The sequence below is a fragment of the Micromys minutus genome (assembly GCF_963924665.1).
Source record: "Micromys minutus genome assembly, chromosome: 25".
NCBI lineage: Eukaryota > Metazoa > Chordata > Mammalia > Rodentia > Muridae > Micromys > Micromys minutus.
Window position 1 is genome coordinate 4,344,360 of NC_137960.1, and position 16,673 is coordinate 4,361,032.

The following is a 16,673-nucleotide window of genomic DNA, read 5'->3' on the forward strand; positions in this document are numbered from 1 at the left end:
GCTGCCACCTAATGAAGACCCCCTTTCTCCTCCTCCTCCTTTCCTTTCTGGCCACCAGCTTCTACTTACCCTCCATTGATTCGTGTCCATATTTCTACTTATGTATCTATGTCCTCTTAAAATTCATCAAAGTAGGACTGACACCTTGTCCAGGAAGGCTTCTCAGGTTCCTCCTGGGCCCATCAAGGCCACCTGGGTACTGTGTCCTCGGCTGCCTGCTAAGACCCCAGACTTTGGGGTTCGTTGGGCTCTTCACCCAACCCAGTGCTAACTTAGTTCCAGTACGGGCCATGTTTCCTTTCTCTCCCTCCCTTCTCTCTTTCTTTAAAGATTTTAGTTTATCTTTAATTACGTGCACGTGCATGTGGTCTGAGTGTGTGTCCTCAGAAGCTGGAAAAGGGCATCAGAGCCCCCGGAGCTGGAGTTACAGGCGGTTGTGAGACACCTTATGTGGGTGCTGGGAATTGAACTCAGGTCTTCTGCAAAGGCAGCAAGCACCCTTAACCATCCAATCATCTGTCCAGCCCCTTCCTGCCTACGTGCCTGCTTCTTGGTACTGTGGTAACAGGCATGAGCAGCGGTGAACCACTGAGCCTCAGACCAGGGACCACAGTTCCTAATTCTCTCAATGTGGGGCACAGGATAGCGCTATGGGGTGAGAGACAAGCAGCCCATGGCATCCTGACAAGGAGAGTGGTTGTCAGAGTATGAGGAAGAGGGAGAGCTTGAGCCATGTCCGACAACTCTGGTCCTGAAAGCAAAGAGTGTTACTGATCTAAGATCAAAGGGGAGATGAGCCCTGGTTCTGGCTTCGACTTTATATACAGTGTGACCTGGGGCCTGTCACATGACCTCTCTCATTAGGTGACCTAGGCAGTGGGTGATATTTTTACCCCATCTCCTGGCTTTTGTCCTGCTTTTGTAGCATTTTATGTAAGTCGGTCTGCTGGAGCCTCAGTTTTCCTATCAATATGAATGGGACTGTACCCAGGCATGGTAGTTCAGGTCCACAACCCCAGCTACTCTTGCAGAGAGAGATCTCAGGTTTAAAACTACTGTGGGCTGAGGGGTGAGTTCAAGGCCAGTTCTGAGAACTTAGTGAGCTCTAAACAAAATGTTAAGAAAAGAGGGTTAGAGTGTGGCTCAGTGATTGAGAACTTGCCTAGCGTGTGGGGGACCTAAGTTCAACACCCAGACTAAAGCGCCGAGCTATTAATTAAAATTCTTGCCTCCCAGGCCTTGGCTGGAGCGTGCGGTAGAGGGGTAGAGGGCTGGCACGGAAGCCACCCTCAGTGAATAGTGGCTGGGGGCTCTACTTTGAGTCCTGGCATCTGCATCTTCTTAAAGTAGGGTAGGGGGCATGAGGAGGCAGGGCAGGAGGGTCAGGTGAGCTCCTTCTTCCTTTAGTGTAAAGAGGAAAGGCCACAGATAAAGGCAGTACACTGGAATGCGTGGAATTTTTGGAACCTTCTTGGTAGGAATGTGTGACAGACAGGGACCTGTTAGGGGTTGTAAGACACTAGCCCAGTTGACCTTGCTGGTACCCCAAACATCAAAGCCTAGTCTGACCTCAGGCTGATTCGTCCCAGGCACTGCTGGGCTCCATCACCCATCCAACACTGGAGCCCTTTGTTCCTGCCCGGGTGCTGGAGGTGGCAACCATGACCTCTAACCGGATGCTTTAATGTGCCAGGTGTTCCCCACTGTGAACCCTGTGAGGCTGTTAGATCTCTAGCAAGAGGTCATGGATGTTACTGGGCTGAGGGCCAAGGAGTCGCTTCCAGTGGTCAAGGGCTTGCTGCGTAGGTCTGAGGACCCAGTTCTACAGAAACCAGAGTGTCAGCTGCTGCAGGCCACACCCACAATCTCAGCACTGCAGAGGCAGAGGCAGGAGGATCTCTGAGTTCGAAGCCAGTCTGGTTTGAGTTTTAGGACAGCCTTGGCTATAAAAAGGAAGTCTGTCTTGAAAAACCAGTAAGTACACCCACAACGGAAAATTGAGAGCAACTGAAGAAGACCCTGACTGTTGGCCTCTGGCCACCGCCTGCATGCATGCGTGCGTGCGTGCGTGTGCACACACACCTAACCCGGCTGAAACTTGACCTGCATGTTCTTTTAACCCTACAGTTTATGGTGGCAAGAGCCCAAGTATATATCTTGTCTTCCAGGGATACTGTCACTTTGCAGTTGGGATTCCAAGAAATGATGAAGTCACCAGGGGAGCTGGGTGGCAAGGCTTGACACTGCTGGTGGGACAGCCCAATCTGGCTTGTACCTGTTCTCCAGTGCACTCTATTGCCTCTCAGGCTAGCCCCATGGATTGGCTTCCCCTTTGAGCCAAGGTGGGGACTGCCACCTGTCATGGCAGCCCTTGGGGGATGAAGGCAGGAGGGCTAGGACTTCCACATCATTCTGGGTTACATAAGGCGTTTGAGGCCAGCCTGGGCTACCTGAGACACCTTCTCAAGAAAACAAAACAGCCAACAGCCGGTGGGGGAGGCGGTGAATGAAATAAATTAAAGGTAAATTTAAACAATGCAATTGGGCAGTGAGTGGGGAGGGGCAGGGTGGGGGCACTGGTCACTTTGTAACAAGCTGCTAACAACTCAGTGTATCTTCCTAGCGGTCATGAGTCTAAGCGAGTTTGCAGAAATCTGCAGTAATTGACAGAGCAGAGGGCAATGTGGCTACACCCCAACTCACGGTGCCAGGGCCAGACCCCCTGCTACTAACCTCACAGAATCTTCTGGAGCGTAGAGGAGTACACTGCGGGCGGGTGGGGGTGGGCAGAGAGCAGATGCGTGGGAGAAGCTCCTTGGGTTGTAGAGGAGCAGAGAGGATGGATGGTCAGAGGGAAACCGGAAAGTGGGACCAGAAAGGAATCGCAGTCAAACATCAGAGCTTCCAGAGGATGCAGTGGCTTGGAAGGACATGCCATTCACCGCCCCTCCCACCCAAAACTCCAGGGGGACAGCGGTGTTCAGGGGCTCCGCCCCAGAAGACTCTCAAACCCCTGCAGAGTCCTCCAAGCCCACCTTTGTTGTGGGGTGGGAGGAGTGGCTGCCTCAGGATGCAGACGGGTGCACACTTAGTATTTATTACAAGAAGGCAGAGGTGAGGGCAAGCAGGGCGGGAGACAAACTTCCCTCCCCACCTTGGGGCATCTCGGCTCTCTCCCGTTCTCCCCAGACACTGTCTGGCTACCTACCTCTCTCCCTCTCCCTCTGCCTCTCTCTCCCCTTGTTTGGGGCAAAGAGAATGGCAAGTTTGAACTTGTTCTCCGGCTTCCACATAATTGGTGGCAGCAGGCAAGGCTGCTCCAGAGGGAGGGGTTTACCAGAGGAATGGGGGAGGGAGGAATCTCAGGAGTGACAGGGCTGGAGGGACCGTGTTGGGGGTCATCTGACCAACCTTTCTGTGGCCTCCACTCCATTCCCATGACCCGTGTGTTCACCTCCCCCGCGCCATCTCTCTCATTGTACAAGGGGCCTCGAGGATGCCTCTTCCTAGCTTCCCGGGGGCAGCGTCCCCTCCGCATCCTCTAGCCAACAAACCCACCCTCCTTTCTAGCTGGGGAAACTGAGGCAAATCGGGATGGGACTGGAAGCGAAGAGGCATCTGTCTCAAGAGCCAGGACTGGGGAGTCAAAGCCTCTGTTCAGTCTCTTCCTCTTCCATAATCCCTGCTAAAGGGAGGGCGGAACTCTTCCCCAGGGTAGGAAGGAGCAGGCCGACAGAGCCCACCCCCACCCCAGCAGGAGCCTGCTGCCAATGTCAAGGGGTTGAGAACTGAGTCATCTTTAGGGAGACCTTGGGTACCCTGGGATGATTTTTTTTTTCCTGCACAAAATTGACTCTGAAGCAGGACTCCGAGGCCTGGTACAATTGGCTCAGAACGATTGAAGGGATAGGGGGAAGGGGGACAGTGTCCAGGCCCCGGGGGGAAACTCGCTCCTTCAGCAGAGTGTCTCTAAACCGATCCTCTGCTGCCAGTGAGGTTAGCACTGGAAGCCGGTTTGCAGAGACTGTACGGAGCCTTTGTGTGTGCCCGAGATGATCGGGGTTAGCCTCTGCCGGTGTGCTGAGCGTTAGACTGTATGTAGGAGCCACGCCGAGAAGGGCGTCTCAGCGGGCTACCTTCAGCGCCCACAGAGCCGGCCCTGGAGCCGGGCAATTTTAGCCGAGATTCATCTGAGTATGAGGATTGTGTCCAGAGGGTGGGCGTGACTTTAGGGCTAAAGGTTCGTTAGTTGGCCCGGAGTCCGAGCCCGTCTCTGTTCCGAGGTGCAGCCCTTCCAGCCTCCCGGACACCTCGCGCCCTCTTTGTCTCCCCGCCGAGGTGCGCGTGCAGACTCTCGCCTCTCGGCCCTCCTGGCGTGCGAGCGCTGGGGGCGCACCCTCGGCTCCCCCGCTAGCTCCCCACGGGGAGAGAGCGGAGGAGCCGGAGCCCCGGTGCTGTTTGGTCTGGAGCGGAGCGGGGGCTTGCATTGATCCATTGATTGTGCGCGGTCTGCGCCTGACCTCCCTGCTCCCGGGGAAGCCGTCTCCATGGAGACCGGGCCCGCTCCCCCAGCGCCGGATTGTAAATTCCTGCAGGCAGCGGCCCGGCAGCCTGGGGAGGGGGCCGCGCGCCCGGGCGCGCAGGGGGAGCGGCCGCCACGCCGAGGCCCCCTTTGAAAGAAAAAAAAAAAAAGGGGCACGAAAAAGGAGGTGGAGGAGGAGGAGGACGGAGAGGAGAAGCAGGAGGGGCAGTGGGAAGGGGAGGAGGAAGAAAACGAAAAGGAGCAAGGAGAGGAGGAGAAAGAGGAGGAGGAGAAAGGCGAAGAAAAACAGACGGAGCCCGGGAGACGAGAAAGCAAGGGAGGAAGAAAGAGGCAGAAAGGGCGTGTTTAGGCTCTACGTCTCCCCTCCCCTTTCTCAGGTCCCAGCTCGGGCTCTGCGCGCTCGCTCTCCAGCTACAGCTCCCTGCGGGCGAAGCTGGGCGTCGGGTGCGATAGCCCGGGCCGCCCCTCGGGCCGCCGCCCCGCGCCTGCCCGCGCTCCCCACCGCGCGCTCCCCACGCCCAGCCCGGAGCCTCCGCGGGGCGCCCTCCAGTCCCCTCCCCCTCCGCCTCGCGCCCTCCCCGGGGCTGCGACACCCCCGCGGCCCCGCCGCGCGGAGCTCCAGGCCATGGGCTCGGGGCGCGTCCCCGGGCTCTGCCTGCTCGTCCTGCTGGTCCACGCGCGCGCCGCTCAGCATGGCAAAGCTGCGCAAGGTAAGGGAGGCGCGGCGCGGGGCTGTGGGGCTGCGGGGCGACAGGACAGCGGGGTGGCGGGACGGCGGGGCTAGGGCAGGTGCCTGGCAGTGCGTGGCTGTCAGGACCCGGCCCTGTGCCCGGGACTCCCCGGCCACGACTAGACCTCCGGGCGCTGCGCGACAGGCAATAGCGCCTGGGGGTGGGGGGGAGTGGGGGCGGCCAGCAGAAGGGAGCACGCACTTCTGCCGGCTTCCCTGCCACCATCTAGCATCTTCCTCTGAGGCCAGAGAGAATCTTCTCTCAAACATTGCCAGTGACTTCACTTTTGGAACTTGAGACCAAGGGGAGGAAGTTTTCAACCATGCTATACACTTCGTAACCTCCCCCCCTCCCCGCAAGAGGCAGAGTCAGGCCGAAATTTCGAAGTTGCCGTCTTATCAAGTAGAAGGATGTTAAAGAAAAACAGGCTCTTTCGTGGTGAAACCGGCTGCCTGTCACGGAATAGTAGGGGGCAGTAGGAGAAAATGTCTGTGACTGCCTTCTGGCACGAACGTTGCGTTTCTGCCTTTTGGGGGGGGGATCCCTTTCGTCTCGCATGGCTTTCATTTCTTATCATAATATTTATTTATTAAGGCCTGGGGTTTCCAATTCCATTTAAATCCAGGTCAGAATTGCATTAAAATAACAAAGTAAAATTCCAGGCTGGGAGCTCTGACAGATCCCTCTAGGAATTAGAGGGAGACTGGGAGGCCCTCCTGCCCCGGTCCCTGACCCCGAGCTCCCTGCCCAGCCAGTCCCAAGGCTGCGCTGGCAGAAACCAGGCCGGTGTCCCACAGTTCTCTGGGGACAACCTCCCCTCCCCCATTGACCTGCTGTACCCCTCCCCCCACGCTGTCCTCACCCAAAAGAGATTTATATGGACAAAAAGAAAATTCCTTTTAGCAAGATTTTGCCTGGGAGGTAGATTCTGCCTATTGTCCTAGGGGCTCCTGAAGCCAGCCAGGGATGAAGAGATGTCTGAGCCAGGAGGAAAGTTGAACTTGGGAGTTGAGGAAGTCTGAGTTGTCTGGCAGTCCGTCAGTCACGTCAGTGTGTCCAGGAGCCTGAGTCTTAAGCCGGGCTATGCCACTAACTTTTCACTGTTGGTAGAGGGTGCTAAGCCAACACCTCCCTCCTCTCCCAAAACACTGCCCCTTCCCTTGCCCCCTCCAACCTGTCCCATTAACATAACCAAACACTAGAGACCCTCAGCTGTCAAGTACCAGACCCCACCCCAACTTCCTCCCAGCCCCAAACTGCTGCTTCTGCAGCCCTTCCTACCAGACAGCCCGCTGCTGCCGCTGCCTGAACAGCCCCTCTCCCACAGTGGATTTGCTTGTGTGTTTTCGTAAACAAAGCTGGCTTTTGTAGTGCGTGCTGACTTACTCATAACATGGAATTAGCTAGGGAGTTTAGTCTAAGGAAGGAACGGATTTCGTGCAGTAATCTAGAGACAAGATAAGGGCCTCTTTCAAGTTGGAGCCAGTGTCTGCAGGGGCTGGGGGGGGGGCAGGAGGAGAAGCAGCCTATTAAAGGGGCTCCAGGTGCAGCTGGAGACCCCTAAATGGGACAGGTGTTGGGGAACCAAAAACTCAAGCCTGGAGACCAGACTGCCCGGATAGGAGGAGTCTGGGTGCTCAAGGGCACCTTCTTTTATTGGATACCCCACTGGGTGCTGGGGGACACTCTGCTGGAGTGGAGGCAGTCATGCCCTGGTGGGGTTGCAGTAACTGTGCCCCAGCCCCCTTTAGGAATTCTGAGTCTAGCTGGGATTAGAATGGAACCTCTCATTAACCCTACCATTCAGGAAATCTGTGAAACCCTGTCCATCAAAGGTTGCCTAACAACAGGCTTGCTGGAATACAGAGCCTTCCTTGGACTCAAATTTGCAGGTAGATGTTACAGGGAAGATGAGAACTATTTGGTCTGAGCCTTTCAGGCTTACCCATAGTGCTGTGGGCTTTGGGAGGCCTCCGGTGCCCCCTCGACATACCTCCCATCTATCACCAGGGCGAGGGAGTTCACCTTTGATGCTACGAGCTTTTCAGTGGCACTCCGGAGGGTCTGGACATTACAGGCTCCCTCAGCAGGCATCTTGAAAAGAGATTCTGCACCCCTGGAACATCTGTGTCTCTGAGAGGGTCAAAGCCATGCAGTGGGTGGGGTGGGGTAACAAGAGCTTGGGCTTAAGAGTAAAAGAGGGAGGGAGAAGGGCACAGAAGACAGGGACACCAGCCAACACTGGGGCATCCCTGTCCCGCTGTGTCTACGAAGAACCTGGCTCTTTCTTTGATCAGGAGTGCTGCCGGTTTTGTCCTAGTGGATGAGTGGGTGGGGGTCAGCTGCTGTGGCTGGGGAGGGGTGAGCTTGCCCGGTACATGGTTTTGAGTGGTTTTCAAGTGCCTGTCTGTGTGTCTTAAAGTAGACAGACTGGATAACCAAGGTAATTGTAAACTTAAAAGCATTAATTTGCTTTGCTTTTTTTGGGGGGGTGGGGGTGGAGCAGCGATGGGAGGACAGCTATCGTTAAAAAAGACCTAATCCTCACTTGGGGCTCAGGTTGCAACTGAATGAAAAGGTCTTGGGGCCTCCAGGGGAACTGGTCCTGTCCCCAGGCAGGCTCTGGGACGGGCCTGGGACGGCCAGGTTGGCCATCCACTTTGCCTGGTAGTTTTCTTTCCTTGTTAAGGATAGAGTTTTGAGAGTCACCCGTTTAGAAATCACACCGTCCCCGAGACTGAGGGGACGTTCATCTGGGGCTGAACAGTGTCTCTCTGTCTCTGGGTCTCTGTCTGGGAGTATGTGTCTCTCTCCTTTCCCCCCACCCCTCTCTTCCTCTTTAATGTGGCTGTTCCCTCTCCTCCCTGCTCCCCCCGGCTCCTGTGGCCAGCGTCTACAGTGAGGGGACTGTTCCTCCTAGCCCCTCCCTCTAAAATATGAAATGAAAACCGTAACCCTGTCAGCGGGTGCGGGTGGCTCCTCGGGCAGCCGCTGCTGCTTGTGCCCCACCGAGGCCCTACTGGAGAGAGCAGACAGACAGACGGATGGACAGACCCCACTCTTAGAGCCTGTTTTATCTGTTTCCTTAAGCTCATCCCAATTTTAAGAAAGTTTTAAGAAACCTTTCTGACCTCCCTCTGGTTGCTGGTGTGTATAGTTGTGGGGCAAGCCCAGAGCTAGGAGGATATACATTTTGTCTCCTGCCCCTGTCCCCTCTCATCCCCCTGAGTCTCTGTGGGTGGAATGGAGAGAGGGCACTAAAAGATCTGGGAGTCACAACCAGGACAGGTCAAGAAAGGCAAGAGTCATCAGGAGCCCTCAGATGAGATGCTTTCTGGAACCTTCTGGAATCTGAGAGACCATGAGAACCGGTTTGAGATGTGAGCAGCTCGGACCTGTTGTGAATGGAGGCAGGCCGAGTGTGAGTTTGGGAATGAGGTGTGCACTACTAGGGTGCTGTGAGCGTGTGTGTGCATAACTCTGTGTGTGAACACATGCGTGTGACACTCTGGTGCCTGGGGGCTGGGGGGGGAGGGAGTGGGCGTTTTGTTTTAGTTGGAGGAGAGGGGCTTGATCCGGAGCCTTGAATTGTGGGTGGGGGAGGGGAGTGTGTGGCTTCACGTCGTCTGGAGAAGATGGAGGTGGAGGAGCTGTCAGAACCCACCCTGGTCTCTGCTGCCCCGGCCTGCTTCGGTGTGCCGGTGTGGGCACATGACCACTCAGTAAGAAAGAGTTCCTGTCAGGGCTGGAAACTGCTCTGAGGCAGGCTGGCAGTGCTTACGGGAGGCCCAGACCTGGGGAGACTGGGAAGGAGTGCAGTGCTGGAGCTCCGGGAGAAAACAGTCAGCCCTGGGGATGTTTGGAGGGATGAATGGGCTACTCACCTGGGCAAAGACGGGACATTGCTTTTCTGTCTGCCGGCCAGACACTCTCTTCCCCATCAGCCTGCGTTCTAAGCCTGACTCGGGAGGCCCTAGGTGGGCAGAAGATAAGGTGTGAGTTTTGACAAATGCCAAGGCCTATGATTAGGAACTCTGGGGTTCCGCCAGTTTTACTGAACTCTTTCATATTGGTAAGCTTTAGTCCTGAGGCCTGGTTTCTCACCGACAGGCCAGGCCCTCTCCACCTTCTGCCTGCTGGAGGCTTGATTACTTGGTACTTTTCCTTTCTCCCCCTGCCCCCACCTCAGTTTCTCATCTGACAGTCCTGTGTCCAGTGAGCAGCTAGCTACCTTAGAAGTGCATGTGTGTGCTTCTGTGTCCACTTCTGTGTCCTACCCTGTGGTAGCCACGAATGATCTGTCTCCTGCCCTCCCCCGCCCCACCCCCTTTCCTCCTCAGATCAAGGGTTTGCTTTGGACTTGGAAGCGGGATCCACAGCTGGCTTTCAGAAGTGGGACGATGACCCCCTGAACGGGGGCACTAGGGGCCTTGGTTTGCCAATGGTTTTTCCCTGTAATGAACCATAGCCCCAAAGAGCTGCAGGCTTTGGATTTCGGAGCTTTGTGCCTGGGGCTGTCGGCTTGTGGTCACTGAAAGGAGCAAACTGGGTTGCTGGCCCGTAGGAAATGCAGGATAAGAAACAGGGTCTAAGGAATTCCTGGGTGAGGTACAGCACCAGGCTATGTGGACTCTGGGGGGGGGTGGTGGTGGAAAGATGGGATGCTTAAAGGGTAGATCCTGGGGGGCAGGTTTACAGAGAGGACTTTTTTTTTTTTTTTTACAAGTTTCTAATTATATTTATTTGGAGTTTTCCTCCGGCGGTTTGAAGCTGTTAACAGCAGGAACCTGTGTCCCCTGATGTTTGTTTTTGTTACTGACCAGCTGCTTGGCCCTAGAGTGGTGAATCTCAAGGTCTGCGACACCTGCCCACCACCGTGTCCGTACGTCTGTCCGTTCGTCCGCCTACCCTCTCCTCGCCTGTCTGCCTGCCCCCGTCTACCCTGGTTCCCTCTTGCGTGTCCCAGCATCTGTGCGCTGGCTTTTAACCACCAGCCAACTTCAGTTCATCTCATGCTCTGTGCTGGTTGCTTGCTTCAGGCTAAAACAAAGTATTGAGCTGAGGCCAGGGGAAGCAAGATCTCTCCCTCTCCCTCTCCCCACCCCCCATGTACTTTTAGAAGAAGACTTACAGGGATGGGTTTAGGTCCTGCCTTTACACTGGCTGCTGGTTCTTTCCTAGGAAAACCTCACTAGGTGTTTCCCATCCATTAATAAGCCTTGTCTGCTGCCTGCTGATGCTCAAGAGGGTAAAGGGAGCCTGAGTTCCTACCGCCCACCATCAGCAGTCTCCTCTTGCCTGGATGTCTAAGGCCCCCAGCATGCTGTCCGTGTGCTCTCTTAAATCTGTGTACTTCCGGGCACACTGCCGTGGTGCACATATGGAGATCAGAGGACAACCTCAGGGGTCGGCTCTCACCTTCTGCCTTGCTTGGGACGGTCTCTCTCTCATTCACCGCGCTGCGCCGTAAGCCAGGCAATCCGGGGACTCTCCTGTCTCTGCCTCCCATCTTGCTGTAGGAACACTCAGACAAGAGATGCCCCGGCCTGGATGTGGCACTAAATGAGTTCTGGGGATATCGGTTCAGGTCGCATGGTGCTTTTACTCAGTGAGCTCTCTGCTCCTCAGAATAAACTCCCTAGGACCCCCCTGTTTCCCAGAAGGCTAAATGGTCAAAGGAGAGTAAAGAGGCAGGCTTCCTCGCCCGGGAAATACCGCAGGTGACGTCTCAGCCGCCATTTGTGTAGCATGGCCACAGAGCACCTTCACTACCGGGTTACTCTGCCCTCACCGTCCGGCTAGTGCTTGTCCTTGTGCAGGTACTTGGTAGCCATTTGCTGAGTGCTCAGGTGTGAGTGGCTCTGCCAGAGGCTATTGTGGGCTCAGAGATTCAGGAAGCCATGGCCGCAAAGAATTCATGGCACCAAGTTAACATGAAGCAAGGATCCTAGAGATTGCTGGAGAGGAGGGTGACAGGCGGCTAGTAATGAGCACTCACTGTGTGCACACGCACGCACACGCTGTGGCACCAGGTGCTTGGTAGCAGTTCCTAGGATGGTGCTGGGACTGGTTTTCAGGGGAGGAAGTGGGTGTGTTCCGAGGCTGGCTCAAGGCTACTCAAACTTGGCGCTAAGCCTGCACTAGCCTTTCAGTCTCGAACCTCTTCCCATGGTGTGTCATGCTGCTGCCCCCAGGGTGTCGCCCAGCAAATCACTTATTCACATGAGTTAGAAGAGAGAGGGAGGTCCTGACTTACTGGGTCTAGACACCCGTGGGTCTTCAGAGGTCCCCAGGCTCCCCAGGCTTGAGCCGAGAACCACCAGCCTAAACCGACTCACGCCCAAAAGTGTTGCTTGGCTTGCATCTGGTAAACAGCTTCTGAGAGGACGGGTAAGCTGACGTTGCCGGGGTGTGCCACAGCGGTCCCTCTCCTTCTGGGCTGGCAGGTGTGCTGAGGGAGAGCTCTGAAGACCTGGCAGAGGTGGGAATGCTGGGTCCTGTTTAGGGCCCTGTCTCCCTGCTCTGTGCCTCGGGCCAGAGAACTTCAGCCACACAGTTGGAAGGTCCTTTCCTCTGCAGGAGACTGGCCACAGGAGAAGTGGACCGTGTTACATGAGACAGCGTCAGAGAGTTAGCTACGTGGCTCAGCAGGGACCACAAAGGGGGGCAAGTAGAGTCCCCCCTGGGCCCCGGAACTTACCGGGGTCAAGGCAGACAATTCTGAGCCAGTCTTGGAAAACAGAAATGGGTTGGGCCTGCAGCATGAATGGGAAGAAGGTGATATGTGGGATGTGGGGAACTGGTTAGCTGGTAGTGAGGGAGTAGCTGGTGCTGAGGGAGTAGCTGGTGCTGAGGGAGTAGCTGGTAGTGAGGGAGTAGCTGGTGCTGAGGGAGTAGGAGCAGGGTGTGACACCTTCCAAAGCTCCCAGAGCAGAAAGCATTGAGACTAGGGAGACGGCTGAGGCTAGGAGGAGCCTGAGGCAGCCAGAAGTCATGCTCTTGCTGTGGTTGGCCTCACCACTGCTCTGGTCCTGGGGGCCACCTTGAGGGGGAGACAAAGGGAAGAGCCTGATGCATCAGGAGCCAAGCCCCAGCACATGGGGACAGGCGCTGCTGAGATGGTTGTGGAAAGGGGCCTCTGGAGGTGCCCGTGTGGGCCAGCCCCAGAAGTGTTCCTTACTCAGAACCCCTAGAGCTAGCTCTTCGGTCACATGTGGCCCGCGGGGACCGCCACAGCAGACAGAAGGGACCTCGTCCCCCAGTGTTCAGCCCTCCACTTCATCCACTCCAGCTCCGGCTGCTCACTTAGATTAGCAAGTGAACGGCCTCTTCTGCAGAGGAGCCGCCATCCCTTGTTGTATGGGGGAAATCTAAGGACGGGGGGGGGGGGGACGAGAAGGAAGCCCGGGGTGGCGCCACACAATTGCCATCCCAACACTAGAGAGGTTGGAACAGGGGGATATGAGTTCCAGGTCAGCCCGTGCTTCCTCGGTGACAGCCTGGCAGGCACGTGGCTGCCGAGCTTGGCTGAGGTGGGCAGTGAGTGGAGACGATATCCTAACACTCAGAGCTGTGTCTACCGAGTGCAGGAACGGCCAGTGTGCCTGCCGCACACTCCTCTCCTCAGCCGAGGAGCCAAGCTGGAGTCACTGGGGAGGTGACGAGGCCCGAGAATCTGCGTTATAACAGACCCTCTCTGCAGCTCAGGAGTCATGCCAGCCTCGTGCCCGGGCTTCCACTCCTTTGCTGGCAGACTTCAATCCATGCGCTCCATTTTTCCCGTTAGTGAGGAGACATGGGTTCTTCCTCCTCAGACCGGGAAGAGGTTCTCAACCCCAGCTGCTCGTTAGAATCAGATGTGTTGAGTCCAGTGTCTGAGGCCTTGGGCATTTTTAGGTGAGTGGCTCTGCTGTGAGGCCTGGGTGGAGGCTCACCCCTAACGCCTCATGGTACATATCGGTTTCTGCTTTCTGCCACTTATCCTGGCTGGTCAGTCACCTGGGTGGTTCTGAATGCAATGACCGCCACATGGGACCTCTTCCGCTGAATGAGACCTTGTCTTCATCACCCTCTCTGGAGGAGCCTATCGCTTTAGTGTGGCTCTGTCTGTCACACGGACTGGGGGGAACAATAGTGCTGTCGGAAAAAGGATCTGGAACGAGGGGGAATAGAGGAGAGGGCTCTGCCTGGCCTTAGGTGGCTCAGAGAAATACACTCCTCAGGCCAACACCTGCCTGCCAGCTCCTGCCCCTTCCACAGAGAAATCTTCCCAAGTGGAGCTGCGTTCCCCTGAAGTTCCTCAGTGCTGTGGTGAACAACCAGGAGCTGGCTCCATCTTTTTCTGGGTTTTTGAGACTGGGTCTCACTAACCTAGAACTCATGATCCTTCTGCCCTGGTCTCTGAGTTTATTTGAATTCCTGAAGCGTTCAGAGGAAGGCGAGGGGGACCTTGGGTTATGCCTGACACATCACGCGTGTGCTATTCAAACAGAAGGAAAGCGTTTCAGAATCTGGTGGAGCTGTCACCGTGGTTTGAGTATTTCTGAGGCAGTAAGGGCTCATTTGAATTCCTGACCGTGTTCAGAGGGACTCGAGGGGAACTCAGGTGTGCACAGCACTCGCTCGGGGACTCTGCCTGTGGGGAACACACCTTCCAAACTCACCTGAGACACACCAGTTCTGTTCTTATGTACCTTTCTCTGCCCCTGCCAGATGTAGATGAGTGTGTGGAAGGTACGGACCACTGCCACATTGATGCCATCTGCCAGAACACCCCGAGGTCGTACAAGTGCATCTGCAAGTCTGGCTACACGGGAGACGGCAAGCATTGTAAAGGTGAGTCTGGCAGGGGCCGCAAGAGGAGCCTGCAGGAAGGACTGAACTAACTCTGGTGCCTGGGGGTAGGGTGGGGCTACAGCACAGTTCCCAGAGGCCTGCAGCCTCTACAGGATAAGGAGGAGGATGGCCGCATCTTCTCAGAGATCAGTGTTCTGGTGGGTACCAAAGCATCACACAGCCACGGTGACATGCTGGTGGGAACAGTTCATAGCCTGATAGCCCAGCCACACAGCTGTCTGGGGCTGGCACACCTCAGTTACAAAACTAAAGTCTGAAGATACCTGAAACAGGAGCCTCTGCTTGGACCTGCCATGGGCAAAGGGCGGGACCAGTGAACCCCACTGGGAAGTCACCCCACAAGCAAGCCTATATTTTGCTATAAAAACACTGCAGAGTGTCCTAGGAATAGCAATTCTGGGCACAGTTGAGGCTTCAGTGGACGGAGTGCACCCTACTTTCCGTTAACATAATCCACTGAGAACTACAGTTGCCTCCTGGGACCTGGTGGGGATATTGGTTCAGGGATGGCACTCCTTTCCAGCAATACTACCATAGCATAGCTGTTTGCATGGGACTTTCAACATCCTCCGGTGTGCTCACGCTCTCTCTGCACAGACGTGGATGAGTGTGAACGGGAGGACAATGCGGGCTGTGTACATGACTGTGTCAACATCCCCGGCAATTACCGGTGTACCTGCTATGACGGATTCCACCTGGCACATGACGGTCACAACTGTCTGGGTGAGTGGGGGTCGGGGGTTTGGTGGGGAAAGGAGCTGTTTTCAGTGTGTGCCTCTGGGAAGCAGGAAAGAAGTGGTCAAACAGAATGTGTGAGTGCATGCATGGTGTGTGTGCATGGTGTGTGTGCATGGTGTGTGTGTGCATGGTGTGTGTGTACATGGTATGTGTGCATGGTGTATGTGTACATGGTGTATGTGTGCCTGGTGTGTATGTGCATGGTGTGTGTGCATGGTATATGTGTACATGGTGTGTGTGTGCATGGTGTGTATGTGCATGGTGTGTGTGCATGGGAAAGATGACTTGGCTTCAGCCACATCCTGATTCTACTTAGAACCTTTGGAGCCTCGAGCCAGTGAACCAGCCTCTCAGAATCTCAGATTTCTCATCCCTAAACTGCATGGGGGTGGGTGTTAGGACCCTTCCAAAGTCCTAAAGTGTGTGGGCTCATCAGGAGCGCATGTGTAAAAAGCTCTGCACAGCTTTAGCACAGAGCAGGTGCTGAGGCAGGAGGACTGTTGCTAATTCAGCCGGCGATGCTCGCTGAGCCCTGGATGCCTCTGTCCCTTGCCTCCCTTCCTGTCTTCAGTCTCACCCTCTCCAGTTCGAAGCCTCAGTCTGGCCCGATATCACCTGTCCCCAGGGCAATATTTCGGATGGAATCCCTGGGCCGCTGAACTCGTAGTGTCATCTGAACAAGTGACGGTTTCCCCTACGTAGAAAACCTGAAGCTTCTAACAGGATTTGAAACTGGGGTCCTCTCTCAATGTCTGGTAGATGAGTCAGCAAAGGAAAGGGCAGCAGTGGCCAGAACGACGTGACTGGTTGGCTGCACCGTGGCCGAGGAGCCCCCTTACTGCAGAGCTGCATGTGGCCACCACAGCTGCCCAGGTCCCTGGCGGGTCTTCCCCAGGGGCTGCTTCCCCTTACCCCTCTACTACTATGGAAGCACCTTCTCTCCCTTCACCCGAGATCTGGGCACAGGAAAGGGGTGCTCACAGGACCGTGGACATCAGCTCTAGTTCTTTGGCCTCCACTGGGTCCCTGTCACCAAGAACTGACCATAGAGACAAGAGAAAGCCGGTGCTGAGGGGGTCAGAGTTACAAAGGTCTGTTTAAGGTGAGGGTTCATAGCCTCAACCATCCCCTCTCTTAGGGAACCCTTGAGAAAAACAAGAAAACTTAAGGATCTCTGTTTCTCCTTCCTCAGAAGTAAGGGACGGGAGGGAAGTGGTCAGGATAAAGATGGAGTCCAGATGTAGAAGTGAGACTCCTGGGGTGTGTTTGGCTCTAGTGGTGGTGACTTACGGGGCAACCTATTGTTCCCCCTCTACCATTCAGGGTGTGGCCTGGCCACCTTCCACACCACATTGCCAGGCTTTGTTTTGTTAAACCAAAATAGGAGAAAAGTTAAGGAATATGGCAGTGAGCCCAGGCCTGGGGGAAGGGAGGAAGGCTGAGGTGGCCAGTCCTCGCCCCGTGAGGACCTGTGGCTCAGCGGCCATTCCCTCCATCTTTCGCACCTCAGCCATATCGCTCTCTGAGGAAAGAGCCATTTCCAGGCTCCCTGACTCCTGGCTGCTCATCAGAGCTAGTGCGCCATCGCTGCTCAGCGTGACTAGTACCCGTCCTAGTCTTCAACACGATTCCTCTCACTCTGGCTGCTCCCCTGACCTCTGCGCTTAGGCCCAGGGTTTGTGTGTGTGGGTGTCTGTGTGCGTGTGTGTCTGTGCACCACACATGCGCCTGTGGAGGCCAGAAGAGGACACTGGGTTCCGTGGAGTTTCAGGCAGTTAGCGCCAAGCGGGCCTTGGGATTAGAAC

At 55.7% G+C, this 16,673-nt stretch overlaps 1 protein-coding gene across 1 annotated transcript in view; it reads left to right on the forward strand.

Moving 5' to 3' along the window:
* The first annotated feature begins 4,880 nt into the window (after positions 1 to 4,880).
* Positions 4,881 to 16,673, forward strand: part of SCUBE3 (signal peptide, CUB domain and EGF like domain containing 3) — a 29,853-nt gene continuing 18,060 nt past the window's right edge. The window contains exons 1-3 of the mRNA XM_080938345.1: positions 4,881 to 5,253; positions 13,987 to 14,109; positions 14,728 to 14,853. Coding sequence (XP_080794471.1) covers positions 5,169 to 5,253; positions 13,987 to 14,109; positions 14,728 to 14,853 — 334 coding nt within the window. The 5' untranslated portion in view covers positions 4,881 to 5,168. The remainder of the gene's footprint in view (positions 5,254 to 13,986; positions 14,110 to 14,727; positions 14,854 to 16,673) is intronic.